Source organism: Sceloporus occidentalis, unplaced genomic scaffold, assembly GCF_023333645.1.
Source record: "Sceloporus occidentalis isolate IW3139 unplaced genomic scaffold, rSceOcc1.0.p SCAF_10, whole genome shotgun sequence".
In the NCBI taxonomy this organism is placed as follows: domain Eukaryota; kingdom Metazoa; phylum Chordata; class Lepidosauria; order Squamata; family Phrynosomatidae; genus Sceloporus; species Sceloporus occidentalis.
This window is the reverse complement of record NW_028316990.1, coordinates 23,882,550-23,903,030: the sequence shown is the minus strand read 5'-3', so window position 1 is coordinate 23,903,030 and position 20,481 is coordinate 23,882,550. Positions and strand designations below refer to the sequence as shown.

At 40.1% G+C, this 20,481-nt stretch overlaps 1 protein-coding gene across 5 annotated transcripts in view; it reads left to right on the top strand.

Annotated features, from left to right (window-relative positions):
- The window catches only part of LOC149306220 (ubiquitin carboxyl-terminal hydrolase 7), a 47,361-nt gene extending 27,377 nt beyond the window's left edge, over positions 1 to 19,984 (top strand). For 3 of the 5 annotated variants that reach the window (XM_089476799.1, XM_089476802.1, XM_089476803.1), the window contains 27 exons: positions 267 to 375; positions 1,764 to 1,894; positions 2,733 to 2,787; positions 3,503 to 3,583; positions 3,674 to 3,764; positions 4,021 to 4,103; positions 4,272 to 4,381; positions 4,576 to 4,732; positions 5,315 to 5,459; positions 5,953 to 6,083; positions 6,486 to 6,620; positions 6,760 to 6,861; positions 8,460 to 8,528; positions 9,819 to 9,924; positions 10,420 to 10,512; positions 10,937 to 11,004; positions 12,649 to 12,749; positions 13,278 to 13,431; positions 13,819 to 13,886; positions 14,278 to 14,386; positions 14,492 to 14,569; positions 14,904 to 15,004; positions 15,554 to 15,653; positions 15,881 to 16,000; positions 16,407 to 16,478; positions 17,776 to 17,866; positions 18,374 to 19,984. In XM_089476799.1, the coding sequence (XP_089332925.1) occupies positions 267 to 375; positions 1,764 to 1,894; positions 2,733 to 2,787; positions 3,503 to 3,583; positions 3,674 to 3,764; positions 4,021 to 4,103; positions 4,272 to 4,381; positions 4,576 to 4,732; positions 5,315 to 5,459; positions 5,953 to 6,083; positions 6,486 to 6,620; positions 6,760 to 6,861; positions 8,460 to 8,528; positions 9,819 to 9,924; positions 10,420 to 10,512; positions 10,937 to 11,004; positions 12,649 to 12,749; positions 13,278 to 13,431; positions 13,819 to 13,886; positions 14,278 to 14,386; positions 14,492 to 14,569; positions 14,904 to 15,004; positions 15,554 to 15,653; positions 15,881 to 16,000; positions 16,407 to 16,478; positions 17,776 to 17,866; positions 18,374 to 18,480 (2,767 nt within the window). In that variant the 3' untranslated portion in view covers positions 18,481 to 19,984. The remainder of the gene's footprint in view (positions 1 to 266; positions 376 to 1,763; positions 1,895 to 2,732; positions 2,788 to 3,502; positions 3,584 to 3,673; positions 3,765 to 4,020; positions 4,104 to 4,271; positions 4,382 to 4,575; positions 4,733 to 5,314; positions 5,460 to 5,952; positions 6,084 to 6,485; positions 6,621 to 6,759; positions 6,862 to 8,459; positions 8,529 to 9,818; positions 9,925 to 10,419; positions 10,513 to 10,936; positions 11,005 to 12,648; positions 12,750 to 13,277; positions 13,432 to 13,818; positions 13,887 to 14,277; positions 14,387 to 14,491; positions 14,570 to 14,903; positions 15,005 to 15,553; positions 15,654 to 15,880; positions 16,001 to 16,406; positions 16,479 to 17,775; positions 17,867 to 18,373) is intronic. The other 2 variants (XM_089476800.1, XM_089476801.1) reach the window with 2 other exon arrangements.
- Positions 19,985 to 20,481: the final 497 nt, after the last annotated feature.

Here is a 20,481-nt window from a genome sequence, read left to right as displayed (position 1 = left end):
TGAGTTTTTCAGGCTATGTGGCCATGTTACAGAAGAGTTTATTGCTGACGTTTTACCATTATCTGTGGCTGGCAACTATGTACCTGTTTGCACAACACTTTTGACCCTGGTATACAAAGACAGCCAGCGGCTTTTAGGTTCAGCTCCACCTCCCACCCCTAGACTCTGCTTGGAGGCTTGTGGGTGAATTCCGTTGTTGGAAACTGGAAGTATGTTTGAATTTGTGTAACTGCAGTTATTGTAACCTGATTCCATGGTTGTTATAGGTGGGACTCCAAGAAACATACAGGATATGTGGGGCTCAAGAACCAGGGAGCAACTTGCTATATGAACAGTTTATTACAGACTCTGTTTTTCACAAACCAGCTACGGAAGGTAAACAAAAGGGTTTTATGGCTTCCTTGTCATTATCAGTATACTCTTGAACCGTTTCAGCAATTCTTTACCTTCATTTTTTGGGGCTGGCCTTGTGCAAAAGTGTATAGGTGATACCTGTGTAAGGAGGTGATATCTTGATCAGCAATGCAAGTTTGCAAATTCTTCTGCAAGTTTGCTTGTCCTCTTTCTTCCACTATGACCTATTGTCAAAATGATGCTTTCTGTTTTAGCTGCTGTCACTCTGTGCTTCCCTTTGGCTGTGAGCATGGTTGTGTATAGCTGCTGTGGACCTGCGCTAAAAGCACATGCATGGGGAAGATCCCATGCAGGGCTGTTCAGGTGCTGGGAGACAGGTGTTGACAGTAGAGGAGATGATGGAGATGCCAAGCAAGTGAATGAATGAGAGAGATGTGGTTTTTCACTTTAATGGTTCGCTGGTGACAGTCGCCTCTAGCTTTATGCATGTGAGAGAAGACACTTCTGAGCGAACAGTTAGAATCATAAAGGCGAAAGTGTCCCCATGGGCCATTGAGTCCAACCTCCTGCTCAATGCGGAATCCCTGAGAAACTCTACTTGCCCCCACGTCTGGTTTATCTTGTAACCCAGCCTCTCAGGGCAGCCAGCGTTTTCTTAACCATTCCCAACATTTGGCTACAGGATGGTTTAATGACTTAATATCTCACCAAATTCTTCCTTCATAGAATCTCATCCTTAGTACTTAAATAATCTAGCCTTCCCCAACCAGACTAGCTAGAATGCATCTCCCATCATCTCTCACTCATTATCATTATAGTTGAACAGCAGTTTGCAGAAGACTGCTATATGCAGCCATGTTTACACCAATATATATGTACAGTGCAGCCTTCTCTTATACAGGGGATCCATTCCCCCCCCTGCATAAAAGAAAAAATGCATAAACTCAAGCCCCATTAGAAGTAATGAGGCTCGTGCCCACTGGGTGCACGCCCCATTACTTTTTCTGGGGTGCGCAAGGCTTTTTTCTGGCACGGCTTCCAGCATATGCTGGAAGCCGCGTATGACACAGGTGTACTGTATATATTGGCATGTGAGTGTGGGGTTTTTTTAATGCCCGAGTGGGGATTTGAGCCCTGGTATCCAGAGTTGTAGTCCATTGCTCCAACCACTATCTCATGCTTTGTCACCCTAAATATTAAAAATAATCTCAGTACTGTATATACGCAACTCTTCGTTGTAATTAATATTTTTTTCAAGGTGTTTCCATCCAACTCCAAAAGAATCTTTGGTAGATTATTCCCAAGTGTTTAACTGATGTTGGTCTGTGTAGCAATTACTTTGATCCAAGGTGGAATGAATTAAGATATAGAATGCTTTTCCATCCTAATTAAACTAATTGTTTTTTAAGGCTGTGTATATGATGCCCACAGAAGGTGATGATTCATCAAAAAGTGTTCCTTTAGCATTGCAAAGGGTGTTCTATGAACTTCAGCACAGCGACAAGCCAGTAGGAACCAAGAAACTAACCAAGTCTTTTGGGTAAGTGCTGGCAAGATAGTGGATAGTTCTTCCTGGCTGAGCAGCTGTTTAACCTTAAGATTGTGTGACTTCTTAAAACTGGCTTTTGTGTCTAATACAGTCGGCCCTTCTTATACACAGATTCAAGCATCCACGGTTTGAACATGTTCCAAAAAAGTATAAATTTCAAATATCAAACCTGGATTTTCCATTATTTATAAGGGACACCATTTTACTGTGTCATTATATTTAATGGGACTTGAGCATACACGGATTTTGTTATGCACGGGGGATCTTGGAACCAAACCCCAGCATATAACAAGGGTCCACTGTACATTTAAAGATGAAGTCTGTTGTGTATATACTTCACATTTCACCATGAATAAGTGCTGCAACCACTTCTTAATGACTATTCTGTGCGTGTTAGTCAATTAAACGTTTGTATAGGCACAACCCATTTCTGAGTAAATTATATACATTTTGTTTGTGGATTTATCCTATTTCATCTTATCCTGCCTTTCCATTAAAAAAACATTAGCACTGCAGGAATAAGACTCAAGGCAGCTATCACCAACACTAAAAAGAAATTGAATAATAGAACCATTAAAATCATCGCTAAAAATAAATTAAACAGTTTAAAAGGCCAGCATATACCATACCAGGTACATAGAAGCAATTCCTCCCCTGTGTGAAAGAGGAGGAATTCCAGTTTTAAGATTGTGCCTTTCTCCTGCAATATTTGTGTAAGCACTTACATTAACTTTCCTCACTGATTAAAAGTTGCTTAAAACTCTTGAATCGAACTGATTAGTCAATTACAGATGTGGCATTTCCCCTCTCCCCCACTTTTTAATAACAGGTGGGAGACACTAGACAGCTTCATGCAACATGACGTTCAAGAACTTTGTCGAGTGGTATGTATTATTTCCACTTGTTCTCTTTGGGATTTATGTCCAGATATGACTGCAGTTCTGCATTTACTTTCAGTAATAGATTAATCCAGAGGAAGATCCCTTCTGTAAAGCATTGAAATGACAGAAGGAGCTCCTGTTCAATTCCATGGGGTTGTGCAGAGTTGCTTCCAGCTGCCTTGTGCCCTGGCTCATTGTTACAGATACTCCAGGTTCAGTTTGACCCAGTGTTCAGCTTTAGAGTTTGTGCTGATTGTTAGTCTTAGCTCTGGGATGTATGTAGTCACGAGTTTCTCTGCATGCTCAAAAAAGTGTTGTTCCACTAGTTCTGGGGAGGCATAGTTCAATTGTTCCTCATTTTGGGATCCTGAGCTGGGCTTCACAGCCTGAGGACATGAGCTGGGATGCTGTTGGTGTAGTATGTGAGTTGTGCATGTTCTTCAGAGTCACACAGCAGTGGCAAGGGAAGGCAGGCAAAACCTCCTAGCTACAAACACTTTAATTCTACAGTGTCTGCCTGCCTACCTACCTACCTACCTGGCTGCTTTACCCATGACCTCTTTGGGAGTCATGCAGCCCCATGATGATCTCTTAAAATAACTTTCTCTTAATGGGAGCTTACTGGATTCTCCATGCTCTGAGCTTTCTAGGGGAAACAGCAGGATAGATGCATAACGTAAATCTGCCTAACTAATGTAAGTTTTTTCTTCTCTTTCAGTTGTTGGATAATGTTGAAAATAAAATGAAAGGCACCTGTGTAGAAGGCACGATTCCAAAATTATTCAGGGGGAAAATGGTGGTATGTATTTTCTTTCTAAGCTGTTTTGTGGGTGTTGAGGGGCTTCTGTTGGTATAGAATGATGCCTCAGTGTCCTGTTTTTATTTGCAGTCTTATATCCAGTGCAAACATGTAGACTATCGGTCTGAACGAATAGAAGATTATTATGACATCCAACTAAGTATAAAGGGAAAGAAAAATAGTAAGTATAGCATAATCTAATCAGAAAATTCTCAGCCTTTCCTACAGCCCTGTAGCAGCGATGTATCTTTTCCCCACTAGCATTAACTCCCCAGTCCATCCACACTCCCAAAATTAAGGCTCAGAATAGCCATTGCTAAGGATCACCTGATTCTCCTCCCTAGTCTCTTTAGATCTCCCATCTTCGGTGGTTATTCTGTAGACACTTTCTGTGGTGGAGTCTGTGTGTAAACCTCTTTTTTCTCTTTCTTTTTCAGTATTTGAGTCTTTCATTGATTACGTTGCAGTGGAACAGCTGGATGGGGATAATAAATATGACGCAGGAGAACATGGTTTGCAGGTATGCATGGCCTCATTCCAACTCTATGTGACAGGAGAAACTCCCAGCCTAGATCTTGCTAAATGGCACATTGCTCATCCCTGCTTTGAGGGTGAAATACTTTGTTTTGGTTGGTAATGGAAGTCCAGCTGTCGATGCTTGTCTGGGTTTTGTTTCTGTAACATTCAGGAAGCTGAGAAAGGTGTGAAGTTCATAACATTGCCGCCAGTGCTGCATCTACAACTCATGCGGTTCATGTACGACCCCCAGACTGACCAGAACATCAAGATAAATGACAGGTAAATAAATACTGTGTGGTGTTGAAGCCAAAGCTGAGATATTTCAAAATGCTAACTTATGGCCACAATTCTAGCTGAGGTCATTTCACGTTTTCTTCTGAAGAAATGAGAAGTTTAACCCGATGTAACCAATTCTCTCTTACCTCATGTAAGCCTTTTCTTTCATTTTACTTCCTTTATTTTTTTCCTTTTAGGTTTGAATTTCCAGATCAGTTGCCTCTTGATGAGTTCTTGCAAAAAACAGATCCTAAAGATGCTGCAAACTACATTCTTCATGCAGTGCTAGTACACAGTGGAGATAACCACGGTGGACATTATGTCGTTTACTTGAACCCTAAAGGGGATGGAAAAGTAAGTAATGGAAAAAGAGTTGACCTTGCAGCTACTTACGGACCTGTGTTGTTGGGATCCTTTTAAATGCCTGCTGAACATCCTTGAATGGAGCCAACTGTGCAACCTAAGCTTTAGGTTTCTGTTGCGTAGGAGAGTCAACTATGTTCTCTATCCACGCACACAGGAACAATGGGCACAAGAAAGATGGCTGGCTTTTTTGTTTCTGGTGGTAGCACCTCTCATTTCATAGAACGTATTTCTAGAGACCCACATGTCTTCTTTTGTGGAGAAAGGTAGTTCCTTGAGAGAGAGAAAGCCGTGATTATTATTAAATGTATAAATGTGAATTAGTTCCATGCCTCTTCAATAATTCCATACTGTATTTTGCATTCTATTATAAACTGTGGCTGGTGTGAAAATAAATTTGAACTGAACCTCTAGATGCTAGGGCTATGTGCTGGCAGCATTTAAGAGTGTTGGTGGAGAGGAGAACAAGTATAGCTCCTGACTGTTGTATTTCTAGGAAGTTACGGCAATGGGAAACCTCTGAACAAATCTTGCCAACATTCACAAATGTTGTGAATTTTTTTTCCCCCACAGTGGTGTAAATTTGATGATGACGTTGTATCTCGATGTACAAAAGAAGAAGCAATTGAACATAACTACGGAGGCCATGATGATGACTTATCTGTACGGCACTGTACTAATGCGTATATGTTGGTTTATATCAGGGAGTCAAAATTAAGTACGTATATACTTGTTGTAACAAGACAGCTTGTCATTCAAAATGTAAAGCCTCCATCCTAGTGGAGGTTCCCTGTGTCAGCAAAAGTGGTTTGAGCAGTTATACTGTATGCTTGTTTAGTAGATGCATCATACTTTCTGTTAACCAGTGTTTACATGGAAAACTCTAATGTTAAAATGGGGGTAAAACAAGGGTGTGGGTATGAATTATACTGACTGCTGTGAAGAAATTTTCATTTTGTAACCAGTAAGTCTAGCATGTTCTGCACACGTTCAAATTCTTCGATCATAAAGATGGTTAAAACTGATACATCGCAGCTGCCTTACCAATGAAAGCTGAAACTGAAGCAATGCTAACCTAAAGTTTCAAACTCTTTTGGGCATGACCTGTTTTGGGTCATATATGTGTTTTTATGAGAATTGTAGTAGTTTAAAAGAGTTTCAGACACCATTTTTAATAACAATGACATAAAAATACTGTTTGTACCTTCTAGGTGAGGTTTTGCAAGCAGTCACGGACCATGATATCCCTCAGCAACTAGTGGAACGGCTTCAGGAAGAGAAGAGAATAGAGGCTCAAAAGAGAAAGGAGCGGCAAGAAGCTCATCTCTATATGCAAGTGCAGGTCAGTTTTGGCAAAGAGCAGCTCAGGGATTTTCTGTTTTCCAAATACGTGTCGCTTCCTCTGGGCCCTTGGTGGCGGCTTTAAAGGTTATCCTATCCTTTCTCTACAAAGTATAGGATAGCTCATGTTACATAGGTATGGGTTTCTAGAGCTGAGTGGGGATTTGAACCCTGGTCCCTTGGCATCCTAGTTCAGTATTCAAGCTATACACCATGCTGACTGCCCTGACTAGGTACTGGCGCTTAGCACTGGCTTTAATCCCTGTGACAGATTTTAAAAACTAGGTAGCAGAGTATCTCTCTGTAAGATAGAGTATCTTGAGAAAGATGGGCTATAACTCCAGTTGTGAACAAATGTTCATTCTCTAGCCATCCCATTAACAAAATGAACATCTTCTTTCAGATAGTAACAGAGGACCAGTTCTGTGGCCATCAAGGCAACGACATGTACGATGAAGAAAAAGTAAAATACACTGTGTTCAAAGTCTTGAAAAATTCAACGCTTGCAGAATTTGTTCAGAACCTTTCTCAAACAATGGTATGCTTTCTGTGTGGTCCCACCTTTATGTTGTGTGCCCTTTACATGGGGCAGTTTCTTTCCTGTCCTTTAGGTGCATTCAGTGAACACTGTAATGGCTGGGCTTTTTCCTAGTATATTGTGTTTTCTCTTTTTGTAGGGCTTTCCACAAGACCAGATACGGTTGTGGCCCATGCAGGCGCGAAGTAATGGGACAAAGCGGCCGGCCATGTTAGACAATGAAGCCGATGGCAATAAAACTGTGAGTATGCTTTAGGGGGAGTATTAACTCTAAAACTTTAATGCAGTACTTATGCACTCAGCAGTAAAAATGTGCCTGTGAAATAATGTCTTTCCATTTTCGATTTTAATGGCTCAATTTAGGGTCCCCATTTTGGGCCTGCTTAAGTGACATTTCTCACTGTAGATTTCAATGAGGTTGTGCTTGCATAAAATGTTGAAACAGACTTTCAGTTTAATTGTATTGTAATTTGTCTCCATCTCTTATTTTTATTTCCTGTAAACACACCAAATCGAAATTATTTTTCCCCCAATATTGCATCATCTGCTTTCTCTTTCTCTCTAGATTTATCCCTTTTACATTCCACAAGGCTGTTTTGAGCCCCATGGTTGAATCTTCCCCTGGAGTCCTTTCTATCTTTAAATTCCTTTTAGAGGGTCTCCTTTGTCCTCATCCAGGGTTTCTTCTCCTGTTTTGCTGGTCCCTGAACTGCTAGCCCCTTTCTCCATCTCCTTGACGTTCTCCCCCTGTTCTTTTCTCTGGAAGCCTTCTTCCCTTTGCCTAGACGGACTTCTGTTGTCTCTGCTATCCCTCTCTCTATTTCTTTCCTCTTGTTCTCTGTTTTTTCTATTTAGCCTTTCATAAAATAATCTTGCTTGTTCTATGGAATTTATTTTGTACCCCTTTTGGTTATAATTAAACACTACTCCTTCTATCTTATCCAATCTGTATAATATTTCATTTCTTTGTAGTAGTGTCATCAAAAACTTACATTCTTGTCTCTTCCTGATTATTTGTAGTGGTAAGTCTTTATAAATCTCAATCACTGTCATCAACAATTAAATTTTCTTCATAGTTCTACAAAATCCTTTCTCTCATCCTAGAACTTGTAAAACAGACAGTCATGTCTCTATCCAGTTTCTTTTCCTTGGCTATCTTGGAGCTAACTCTAAAAATTTTATCAATCTGAGCTTCCATCAAGTCATCATCAATTCCTATATATTTGGCCAGCATTGGGAGAATCTTATCATATATTTGTTCATCTTGTTCTTCTCTAATTCCCCTTATTTTAATTGCCCTCTCCCTATACCTCGCCTCTTGCAAAAGATTACTCTGTTGCTCTCTCTTTTGTGCCTTTTCCAGTACTTCAGGTTTTTTCCCTAAACTTTCCGTTCTCTCTACCACTTCTTCTACCTCCACTTTAACTCCTGAAATCTCTTTAGTTATATTATCAAATTTTTTTGCTAGGACATCTATCTCTTTCTGCATATCTTCCCTTATCTCATTCCTATTATCCTTCAGCTCCTCTCGTATCTCTTTCTTAACATTCTTTTTAAATTCCCTCAGTTCTTGTAAAATTATAGCACCGATATCTGCTTGCCTCATTTCAGTTGAGCCTCTTCTTGTTCTATTCTGGTATTGCGTCGTCATGCTTCTAGTTTGCATTCAATTCTATGTTTGGCTTTTTTTTTGGTTTGTATTGATATAGATATTGATGAAATATTTAATAAAGATATTTAACAAAATAATAATAATAGTAATAATAATTGTATTGTAATTTGGATTCTCCTCCCTTTCCTCCACCCCAAAATGTGATTAATCCTCTTGTATCCTGTCAGAAAGAGGGCAGCCTTCCTAAGAATTCGGTAGAAAGGAGTGCAGTGTTACGGGTTGTCTTATATAGAGAGGTGGGTGAGATTGCTGTTCTCCTGCCAGAAACAGAAATTTCTTGAAAATGTCTGATTGTGCATCGGGGCAACTTTTGCAGGTCTGGGACCACTGTCCTCCCACACACACACCCATTTTAGCACGTGGGAAGTGGAAAACTCCCATTGAAGACAGGCAACATGGTTAATCTAGTAGTAGTAGGTTCAGAATAAGAATCTATTACAAGGTTTCTTACAATTCAGACACACAAAACGTACAAAGTCCTTCATCCCAGGGCTGGGAGAAAAGCAGTTTGTTGTTAGTAGTAGTGGTAAACACCAGTCAGTAACACCTGGTAGACTTGTGAACATGAGAGAGGAGGTGGAATATAAACTGAATACTACTCGAAGTCACAAAACTAGCAATAACAACATAAAGTAACACCTAAATATAAGCACTTAAAGTAACACATCCCCACAAGAACATATTGGAGGAAAGGGTAACCAACCTCTACCCTTTCTTTTCTTTTGCCACCTTTTTAAGTAATTTATTTCATTTCTTTCCACTTGAGAGCTGATAGATGAAGGTGAGAATGAACTGGGTTTTTTTTTCTGCATGACTCAGGCTTGCAATATGTAATTTTTGACGCTGCCTCGAACAAGCGATTGCAAAACAGCTCATGGCAACCAGTCCTTGGTCTACAGATGCTCTGTTGCCGTGGTCTCTGCTGCCAGTCTTTTGGATTCCTCTTTTTCCACTACAAGTTGCAGAGAATTCCTTACAGTACATTTCAGAGTAGCTTGGCCAACTATCCCAAAGTGATCAGTGTTCTCAAGCTAGTGGTGGCTACTTGTGGGGATAGCAAGAGCCTAGTTTTTATCATTAATTTCACACACACCCCCCCCCCCCATGTACTCCACAGTGACATTTCATTCACCCAAAATATATATATCAGGTAATATATATTCATATATAATATATATTATCAGGGAGTAAGGCCTTCTGGGTGGCTGATCCCAATTTATGGAACTGCCTTCCAGCAGAGGTCCCATTGACCCACTCCCTGATAACTTCATACTGGCAAGCAAAGGGCCTTTTTATTTAGGCAGCCATTTGGTTTTTTATTTGTTGTATCAAACAGAGCTTTTAATGGGAGGTGTTGTCTTTCTATATTATTGTGCTTGAAATGTGTTTTTCATTGTGCTTTGTTTTAAATGGTTGTGAGCATCCTTGAATCCCATGCTAAGAGAAAGTGGGATATTAACTAATCAGTTAGTGTGAACCTGTTTGGAATTAGCTGTATTATGTGGGTCTCCTTCTTTGCCATACAGATGATTGAACTCAGTGACAATGAAAATCCATGGACAATATTCCTGGAAACAGTGGACCCAGAAATGGCTGCTACAGGAGCAACGTTACCCAAGTTCGACAAAGACCGTAAGTGTGCACTGAAAGAGAAGTGGGTCCACAGAACTTGGCGACTAGCTCTTTACAGGCAAGAAATTTAGGGATTGGCTTCCCTCAAGTCACACAGCTTTGTGTACTATTTGGCAAACCTGTTTTGAAAAGGATAGGAGGATTCACAAGCTCTGCTCAATGTGATATTGGGACTCATATTCAAATAAAAAGGCAAATGTTCCATGGAGGTTTATCCTACTCCAAATGTAACCTGGACTCTGAAGGTCTGGGGTGGAGTGGGGGGCAGGAATGCAGCCTGAAGGCTATATGTAGCCCCCAGAAAGATTTGCCCCGCCAGGGGAGTACATCCCTCTAGCATCCCTTGGGTTACCAGTGTGACTGACAGCTGTCCATCCCTGATCACTTACTTGTTATATAAAACAAGACCTATTTCACCTGCAAGAAAGTCACTTGAACACAAATGTAGTGTTCCTTCTGCTGTAGTAAAAATACCTTGTTTCTGAACTATTTTAGATGATGTAATGCTGTTCTTGAAGATGTATGATCCAAAGACACGGAGTTTGAATTACTGTGGACATATCTACACACCTATATCCTGTAAAATACGTAAGTTCATAAGATCAGCGTCATTACAGAGTTTGTCGCAGATAGTTTTGTAGCTCTCAAACGTGTGTTTTAGAAATCTTCCTGGACTCATTTTAACCCAGATCGGTTGGGGTGGCATGCGGTGCTGAATCTGGATTTTGGAAGAGGCAGGATTTGTGCATTATAGTATTTGTGAAAGGGATAAGAGCAAGTACATTAGGAAAAGAGTACACTGTTTTACATGTGCATTAGTCTAGTACTTCTTCCCTTCCTGCCACCCAAAATTCTGATAATTGGACAGTTTGATTATTTAATTTTGCAATTTATATCAGGATCTAATGTTTGGAAAGATTTATAGGAATCTTAAGTCTAGAAACAGTGGTCTGGGGTCAAAACAAGTAATATGTATCTTACTATAATATGTGTCTCTGTTCTTTCTTCAAAGGTGACTTGCTGCCAGTTATGTGTGAAAGAGCAGGATTTCCCCAAGAATCTAATCTTATCCTCTATGAGGTATGAATTACTTTTTGTTCTTTAAGGCAGATCTCTCTCTATTAGGTTCCTCTTGCAAACTCTGGATTAATTTACCATCTGATCATACTTTATTTGGAAAAATGTATTTTACATATTATTAGTTATACATAACCCAATTGTTATTCTTATGAAGATATGTTAGATGTATAGTGCTATATATTTGACTTATTAATTAAGATTGGAGGGAGGAAAGAAAAGAGAGAGGAAACTGAGTGTTATAAGGTATCTATAAATTAAGGAATATATGTAATGGAAATAAAGACAAAGTTAGAAATAGAAGAAAAAAGCTAGATCTCTCTGTTTCAGGCATTCATTTAGCAAAGTGTCCTGGAAGAAAATTGCTTAAGTGATGTCAAATACACTAGAAAATCTTTACTGCAAGATATGCCCAAGGCAGTCCCAAATTAAACGTACCGTAGGCATAATTTCTTCTGCGACACCATGAATTTGAATGGATGCAGGCCTTTTCTTTTTGAAATAAATTGTTTTGCATGCCTTTGAGGTTCGATAGGGAGAGAAATATTTGATGAAAGAAATGTTTTTTAGAAGGAGAGAAACAAAAACATTCATGGAACTGAATCCATAACAGATTGAAGGGGCTGTGAGAAGAAGCCTTAAGTCTGGAAATGAAAATTTGTGTGCTTATAGTCTGGACTTGTTGGACTCAATTACCAGTACTTTAATAGCATCTTAATAGAAGTAAAAAAAAGATGAAGTCTAAGTGGAATTCATGGATTGTTAAACCGTGGAGTCCTGCTGCTTTGCTGTGCTGTGCACTATGAGATTTGCATGGGGAAGGCATAGAAAGTTCCATTCATTCTGGCTTGTGGAATCATGTTCAGAATCAGCAACCTCAGTCAAGGACAGCTTCGTCCTATTGCTCATGCGTTGCATGTGGGCCACAGGGATTTTTCTGCCTCTGTAAACTGCTGACTTCATGCATTGTATGGGACTTCAGTAATTTGGAGAACCTTCAAAATATTTTTTCCCATCCCATACAAAAAAAGATGTGTATTTTGAAGGCAGGGGAGTACAAGCCTAAAGTTCAGAAAAGACAGTTATTCAGTAGGCAGTCCTAAACTGAGACCTGGATCTATCTGTCGGTCACACATTCTGATTCTGTGGCACCTTAAAAGCTAATAAATGAATTTGTAATGTTCATGAAATGCAAGTTGGTTTTGCCCATGAAAGCTTCTGTTGCAGTGCATTTGATAGTCTTTGTAATGACCATAGCCATAGTCTTTGGGGATGTTTGCTGGGATACGAAGTAGGATAGTCAGACACAACTCTGTTGTGTTTCTTCATGTCATTTCCTGCTTAGAGTGACCGTCAGGTGAAACTCTCATGGGATTTTCTTGGCCAGATTTCTTCAAGGCAGGGATTTCCTTCCTTCTAGCTGCTGAAAGAGTGTGATTTGGCCAAGGTTACTCAGTGGGTTTCCATGGCCAAGTGGGGATTCAAACCCCACATGGAGTGCTAGTCCAAATCCCACTATGGCCCTGTAAATACCTGTCTAAATGATAACTACATAACTATTTATATATTAGATTGAAAACAAACTATTCCTGTTAAATGGTATGTTCCTTCTGATCTCCACTCCCCTCCTTTTCCTTTTGGATTCAGGAAGTTAAACCGAATTTAACAGAGCGAATTCAAGACTATGACGTTTCCCTCGACAAAGCTCTGGATGAACTCATGGATGGGGACATCATTGTGTTTCAAAAGTAAGCAATTTATCTAGGCCTTGCCAAAATCCTTGGGCTGTTTGATAGCTGCAGCTGGGGGCGAGGAATCTGTGGCTCTCCATGTGATACCACCTTTGTGTATGTTGGCTGGGGCTGATGATTGTTGAGTCCTACAGCATCTGGAGGGTCACAACTTCCTCATCTCCTGGATTTAAACTCTAATTGTTGCTGTTTATTCATCTGTCACATAAGGCTGGCTAATTTCCATCATAAACTATTGATTTAGGATGCTCTTGCATACTAAAAGCGTATTTTTCCTTTCTTCTCTTCATCTTTCTCTTTCCTCCATCTCTTTCTTACTCTCTCACACACTGATACAGAACTTATTCTAATGTGTAAGATGTGTATTGTTGTTTGGTATCTCCTTTCCAGGTCATACTTACCTGTGCAGCTTGGGTTATTTCCAAAAGCAGCCCAAAGATTTTAAAGACTCCCTGTCATCTTTTTCACCTTTTTAACAGCTCCTTTGTAGCCACCTAACATCTCTGTGTTATTTTCTTTTAACAGGGATGACCCTGAGAATGATAACAGTGAACTACCGACAGCAAAAGAGTACTTCAGAGACCTATATCACCGAGTTGATGTCATCTTCTGTGACAAAACAATCCCAAATGACCCTGGTTTTGTTGTCACGTTATCCAACAGAATGAATTATTTTCAGGTATGTCCTCTCTCTTGAAAACAAATGTGGAGGACATCAGGACTGTTCATCCTCTGCTTAACAATTAGGAATTTTCATCTAGCACTTAGTTGAAGTATCCCTGCATGCCGTTTCTGTCTCATTTGTTTGCTATCATTTCAAAAAAATAACTTTCCCAAACCCTGTGTATATGTAATTAAGGGGAGAGGATTCACTTTTCTATAAGTGGGAAAGTAGTTTTCCTCTAAAACAAATGAATAAAAATGGAACGTTTGGACCATTTTAAGCTGCTCCATTTTAAGCATGGAGTTACGAGGTTGACATACAAACTAATTCTTTGCAAAAATGTGAGCTGCTTTCTTTTCTGATTTTCTAGCGTTGGTTTTCCCCCCCATTTTTATTTCCTAGGTTGCAAAGACAGTTGCCCAAAGGCTTAATACAGATCCTATGCTACTACAGTTTTTCAAGTCACAAGGGTAAGAGACATTCGTCAAAATAAAACCTTTAGCATCTCCTTAGGTGATGTTAATACAGCGTTAGCAAGTCAAGACAGGTTGGTTGCTAACACCCAGAAGGTGAGTGAGTCCCCTGACGGTTGATGTGTATTCACCTGAGAACACTGATCTTTACTGCTCTCGCTGCTGAATCAAGGATGGCAAGCTGTTTTACCATTCATTTTTGGAAAATGGGGATCTGCACTGATTATTCCTGATGCAGAATTATTGTAATCAGTATTGAACAGCGGAGATTCCCCGCTTAGTTCAAACCTTGCAGATTGTGATCACAGAGCTAACGTGGTATTTTAAAGAAAGGTGTGTAGACCAGATTTTAGAATGAGATTTCTTCCTTACGTTTTTTCTTGTTCAGTTACAGAGATGGCCCAGGCAACCCTCTTAGACATAATTACGATGGAACTTTAAGAGATCTCCTGCAGTTCTTCAAGCCTAGGCAACCTAAGAAACTTTACTATCAGCAGGTAAGTGACTTCCTTATCTATGAAGAGAGAGGAAGCGCCTTTGGTTTGTTTGCAGAGTGACTAAATGGAATCTCTCTTTCTCTCCTCCCCCCATCATCTCTGTAGCTTAAAATGAAAATCACAGACTTCGAAAACAGGAGAAGTTTTAAGTGCATATGGTTAAACAGCCAATTTAGGGAAGAGGTAAGTTGCCTTTAAATCAGATTTTCACAGGTCAGTATCCCTCCCGTTGCTCAGGCAAAATATTCAAATGCTGAGATAAGTGAGACAGTTATGAATCTTTTTTTATTAATTAATGACATTTCTTGTTACTACATTATTAAGTTACAGGGGTTTTTTTCTCATGCCCAGTGTACCCACTTTGGTGGTGCTTGCACATGGGAGGGCAAGGGTATACATGGCACATTCCAGGCTATGAGTGTAACAAGAATCTGTGCATTCTATGCTCCATTGGCTTGTGCCAATGCTCCATTGCGTTTTCCTTGTTTTGACTGTCTTCCCCTTTCCCCTGGCTCAGGAAATAACACTATATCCAGACAAGCATGGATGCGTACGGGATTTATTAGATGAATGTAAAAAAGCTGTAGAACTTGCTGAGAGAGGTTCAGGGAAATTAAGGTAAGTGTGTGTGATTATTTATTTATTGCTTATTTAGATGTATAGCATTTCTGAGGTCCACTAAAAAGAGGTGTAATTCCAGATTATTCAGTAAGTTGCTGACTAGAAATATTTCATTGCATTTATGAACTTCTGTGCAATTCATTAGGGGGAAAAAGGTGGACTAAGAAAGTATTTTAAGACAGGAACTTTGCCAGCATTTGTTGTCATGTGCCTTCAAGTCTACTCAGAATTATGGCAACCCTCTCCTAGTGGTTTTATTTGTGTGAGGGAGATTTATTATTCTGAAGAGGTTTTCCATGGCTTTCCTCTGACGCTGAAAGAGTGTGATGTTGCCTGGACTCCCAGAACCCTTATACAACACTCAAACCTTTACACCACGCTGGCTTTCATAGGATAAGCCACACTCAAACAAAAGGAAGTTACACATGAGTGAAGTTAACTATTTGTCAGGACCATCTCCTACTCTTGCTTGTGCTGAGAGAGTGAATAGTTAGCTTTTGTAAAGCTAAATATTTTTACACTGTCTCTTTCTCTTCTCTTGTTAAGGCTGCTAGAAATTGTAAGTTACAAAATAATCGGTGTCCATCAGGAAGATGAATTGTTAGAGTGTTTATCGCCAGCAACAAGTCGGACGTTTCGAATAGAGGTAAGTGGATTGCATCAGTATTTTGAACAGTCGTTTCATGGATCCTGGTGAAGTTACTGGGCAACCCCATGAAATGTGATAATTCAAAATATACGTAATATATTATTATAAGTTTGCCATATACGCTTTCATATATTATAAGTTTGTTTTCCAACACACCATTTCTGTCCATGTCTTTCTGCCTCTTAATGTTGCTCATATATCTGCGTTGCTGTCTTTGGTTGCAGGAAATCCCTCTGGACCAGGTAGACCTAGATAAGGAAAACGAAATGCTTATTACAGTGGCTCACTTTCAGAAAGAGGTTTTTGGGACATTTGGCACTCCTTTCTTGCTAAGGATACACCAGGTGAGTCTTGGTGCACCCCAGAATTGTTGTTGTTGTTATTGTTGCATTCTGTATATATTATTGCAAGGGGAACTATGTTGCATTGAGACCTGTAATCTTGGATTGTTAAGCATGTAATTGTTAATTATTCTTGCTGTTTGTTCCTTTTGAACTTTTGTAGTATATTTCTTAGGATGTGACCATAGTAAATAATACTGCTGATGTTGCTGGTATTGTTGTTGTAATCTTGGATTACATGAAAAGGATAGTGCCATTTGTCACACGCGTCTCCTCCTTATATCCCCATGATTTCAGTGAACAGCATAAATCAGTAGAACAAGGGCTCACTGTCAGCCTTTGACTTTGTATGTTCACGGCTGTCTGGACGATAATTTCCAGCACGACTGATGTTCTCTCCTTTTTCTAGGGCGAACATTTTAGAGAGGTAATGAAGAGGATTCAGGCAGTGCTGGACATCCAGGAGAAGGAATTTGAAAAGGTGAGGATCTGAAGCAAGAATACCTGTCACATGCAGCAGAACATAGTTTTGGAATTGCCTTCTTTTGAGAAGGCACAAGAGTGGCCTAGTGATGGTGGTGGGGGAATGATATGTTTGTTTTGCCTTCAGGTTGCCACTCCCAATGAGTGTGTTTCCTGTGGTACTACAAAACCTGCTTTTTCTGCCTCCATCCCCTGTCTTCCACTGGAAGCAGCCCCACTCACTTGTATTCCAATATTCTGTGACTCGGAGATGGGATTTCCCAGAGCTTTGGTTTGTTGCAGCACACACCAGTCCTCATCCAGTTGGCACAGGTAGCCACTGCTGGCCCCTGGCATGGACACCTTATGTGCCTGTGTGCCATGTCCCCGCACCACTACCCAGATTGCCACTAAGCAAGCTCTTTGTAGCCTCAAATGAAGCAGCCACCTGGGACCCTTTAAATGCATGGTAGAATTGAAGCTAAGGACGAGGAAGCTGTAACTCTCCACAAGTTTCTTATTCTTTGGAGAGAATAGGAAACAATGTGCCCAGTTTTTTCTCCCTGCATTGATGGTTATATTTGTTAATGGTATTAGAGAGCAATATCTAGCTCCCATCCTCAGAAATTTCTGGGAAAGGGATGATGAAAGCAAGCTGTCTCTGCCATTGCAAGGAATAGAGCCTTTTATAACTCTTAGGGTTGTCTTGTTTGCAGTAAAAGCAGCTATTTTACAGAAGCGAGGTAGAAAAAGGGCCTTAGATAGACTGTTGTGCAAATTACAAGAGGGATGTAATCAGATCCAAATATTTTAAATTTTATAGAGATGTTTTTTAATGTAAGTTTTAACTATGTATGTTTTTCATTTTTTTATTTTGTGTGTTTTTATTTTACTTGAAATGGTCTGTAGACTTATTTAACAAGGATGTATTCAAGTGTTCAAAGTTATATTTGCCCCTTGGGCACTGGCCTGTCCTAGATCAGCGCAGACCAAGTCAGCTCATTACCTGAAATGCAACTGGCTTGCCTTGCTTTTGTTAAATGCAAGAACATCAGAAGGGGACCCAGGTCATATTGCAAGAGGAGAGGAAAGCTCACTATGCCAGCAATAGTGACAACAGATAATACACCTAATAGCAGCAAGAGGCCATTTCCCAGGCTGTGGGATGAAAGAGAAAAAGCAAGGGAACGCTAGTTCTGGAGGGTTTTTGAAGCCCTCAGTAATAATTTTGCTAGTGGTACTTAATTCCTTGATAATGCACATTTGAGCTCTGGTTCTTTTTTTAAAATGTGTATATATATTTCTTCTCCTTGAAGTTTAAATTTGCCATTGTAATGATGGGTCGACACCAGTATCTAAATGAAGATGAATATGAAGTGAACTTGAAAGATTTTGAGCCCCAACCCGGTGAGTGTCCATTTTTTTACTCTTGGTTTTGTTCTTTCAAAATCAGAGGGATTGGTTTCCAAGGTGGGGGGCCTTGTTTTGCATGGCCAAAACTTGTTATAGGAAGAACTGTGGGTTTATGATGCTACCCAGTGCTTAGTTCAAGGGGGAGCACACTCAGGAGTCCATTGGGTTCCTCCAGATGTCCAGAGGAGTGCGCTGCATCCTCATGGCTCCCATTTCGACAACCATAGATAGCGGCATACCATTTCTGGTTGTATTTCAGGCTCAGTTTTCTGGTGGAGCAGTTACTCTTTTGGGAGGGAGGGTTTCCAAAGCTTGTAAAGGACCCTTGAAGAGGCCGCATGATTCCCCTCCTTGCTTTCGATGAATTTGGGCTGGGTTTAGGTCCAACCCTTAGGAATTCTCTGAACATAGAGTAGTTCCTCACATCTTACATCTTAAGCAAACGTGTATGTTCATTCTTTTTTCCCTCTCTCTCTCTCTCTCTCTCTCATTCCTTTCTAGGCAACATGTCTCATCCAAGGCCATGGCTAGGGCTTGACCATTTCAACAAAGCCCCAAAGAGAAGTCGCTACACGTACCTTGAAAAAGCTATTAAAATCCATAACTGACTTACCCTCTCCAGTTTGTTCGAGACGAAAAAAAGGGGCAACAATAAGAGTGTGTGTGTTTGTGTGTGTGTGTGTGCGCGCGCACCTTTTTAACAACCGTAGGACTTTTGGTACACGTGCACTCGATCAGACGTCTCCAGCAAGAGGATTTGCTGCTGATTTATTAATTTTATTTCGAGGCTGTTCAGTTTGGCTTCTCTGTATCTATTATTGACTGCCCTTTTTTTTTTTGAGCAAAAAATGAAGGTGTTTTATATAAAAAAAGCTTTGGGTGCCAATGAGAGTTTTTATGGGAACTTTAAAACAAGGCAAGGTTGTCAGCCTAACAAGGGAAGGATTGAGTAGAACACTTGACATTGGCAAAAATATTTGTCTGTAGTACATTGAATGGGGACAGCTTGAGCTGCCTCCGGCCCTTCCTTGCCCCCTCCGTCCCTTTCCCCAAACCCCCCAAATGCCTGGCACCTGCCATCACTGCAGCTCGCTGGCACTAGGGTTAGGCTCACGTCCCATTTGTTTCCTTCAGTTATCTACTTTAAATATGACCATTTTTTTGTGCATTTGTAAATGCAAAGAGAAACTCACGTCATCAATAAATAGCAATCTACTTCATTGTGTACACTGTTGGCACTTATTCGGGACATTTTGTTTCGTTTGGGTCTCTTCCAACCAGCCTAGGATTTCTCCTTTTTTTAAACAAACAAACAAAAATATTATTATTATAATAGTATTATTATTATTTTAAAATAAAACTCACCTTTCGCCAAGAAGGGGAGCCAGAAGCCGCAAAGCGGAAGATCCAGCGTCTTCGAATTTTCCTTTTCTGGCTGAGCCTAAAAGCCCTTGGTTATAATAAAGACGAATGAGGGTAAATACAGAGGATTTGCTTCATACTGAGATTAGCTAACCTGAAGGAAAGGAAAATACAAAATAGGCCTTTTAGCACTGAAGGCATGTTCACTAGTGTTTAGTAAGCTGTTGACTTTGTACAAAAATGAAATAAAATGGAGCCAGGGGGCTTGGGAGGGCGCAGAGATTGAAATTGTATATTTAACAAAGGATGTGTACAATTGGACACTCGGAAGTGACTTTTTGGGGGGGATCGGGGCGGGAGGGCAGGTCTGCGAGTGAATTTCACAGATGTCAATATTCATATTCATTGTGTGTAGTTTTTATTTCGGTCCCCAGGCGGCTTTTTTTGTTTTTAGTTTGGAGCGAACAACAGCCCATGTGTCTATATAAGTTTTTATTTTCTTTGGGTGCGGTAAAAAAAACTATAGACTCTGCAGTTTACACTCCCCTTCTTCGTTTCTTCTTCTTTTTATTTTATTTCCAAAAAAGAGAGCGTTCACATTCTTCATCTTCTTCTCTTCCTCCTCTTCCCCCCCTCAGTCCTTTATTTTGTTTCTGTAGCTCCCTGTGCAATGATTCTTCCTGTATATTGCCTTTTTTTGCTGGAAAAAAAATGTTGTATGTTGAATAAAAGTTTTCTATAAAATTTTAACCTCGGTGAGTGATGGCCTGGACGCTGAGGAGGGCTTCGACTTGCCTCGCAAGCGCAGTTTTCTGAAGTTGGAATTGAGGAAGAGGTGGGTTTTTAAAAAACAAAGTGGCCACCATTCAGTTTTTGAAATTGGGTTTTGATTTAGGGACAAGGGTAAGTGTCATCTGCTATAGATGTTGCTGTATCTGGATAGACTAAAATAAGAATGATATGCAGAACTGTGTCTGCAGCATGAAACAGATACTGTTATGGAAAACCGTAAAATCCCTTTAACTGGTTTCACATAGAACACAGAATCGTGATGTACACTTTCTGCTGTTTTTCCCCCTTTGCTGTTACTTTTTTGCATTGTTCCAGTGTGAAGAAAGATTAAAATTTATATTGGGTTGTATCCCATCTCTCCAAATATATCTGGTTCCAGTTAGGTGCTACTCCCTAAACCCTGATTTTGATGGAAGTTCTATGCTAGAATAGGTTCTGAAGTTATAATCTGTCAG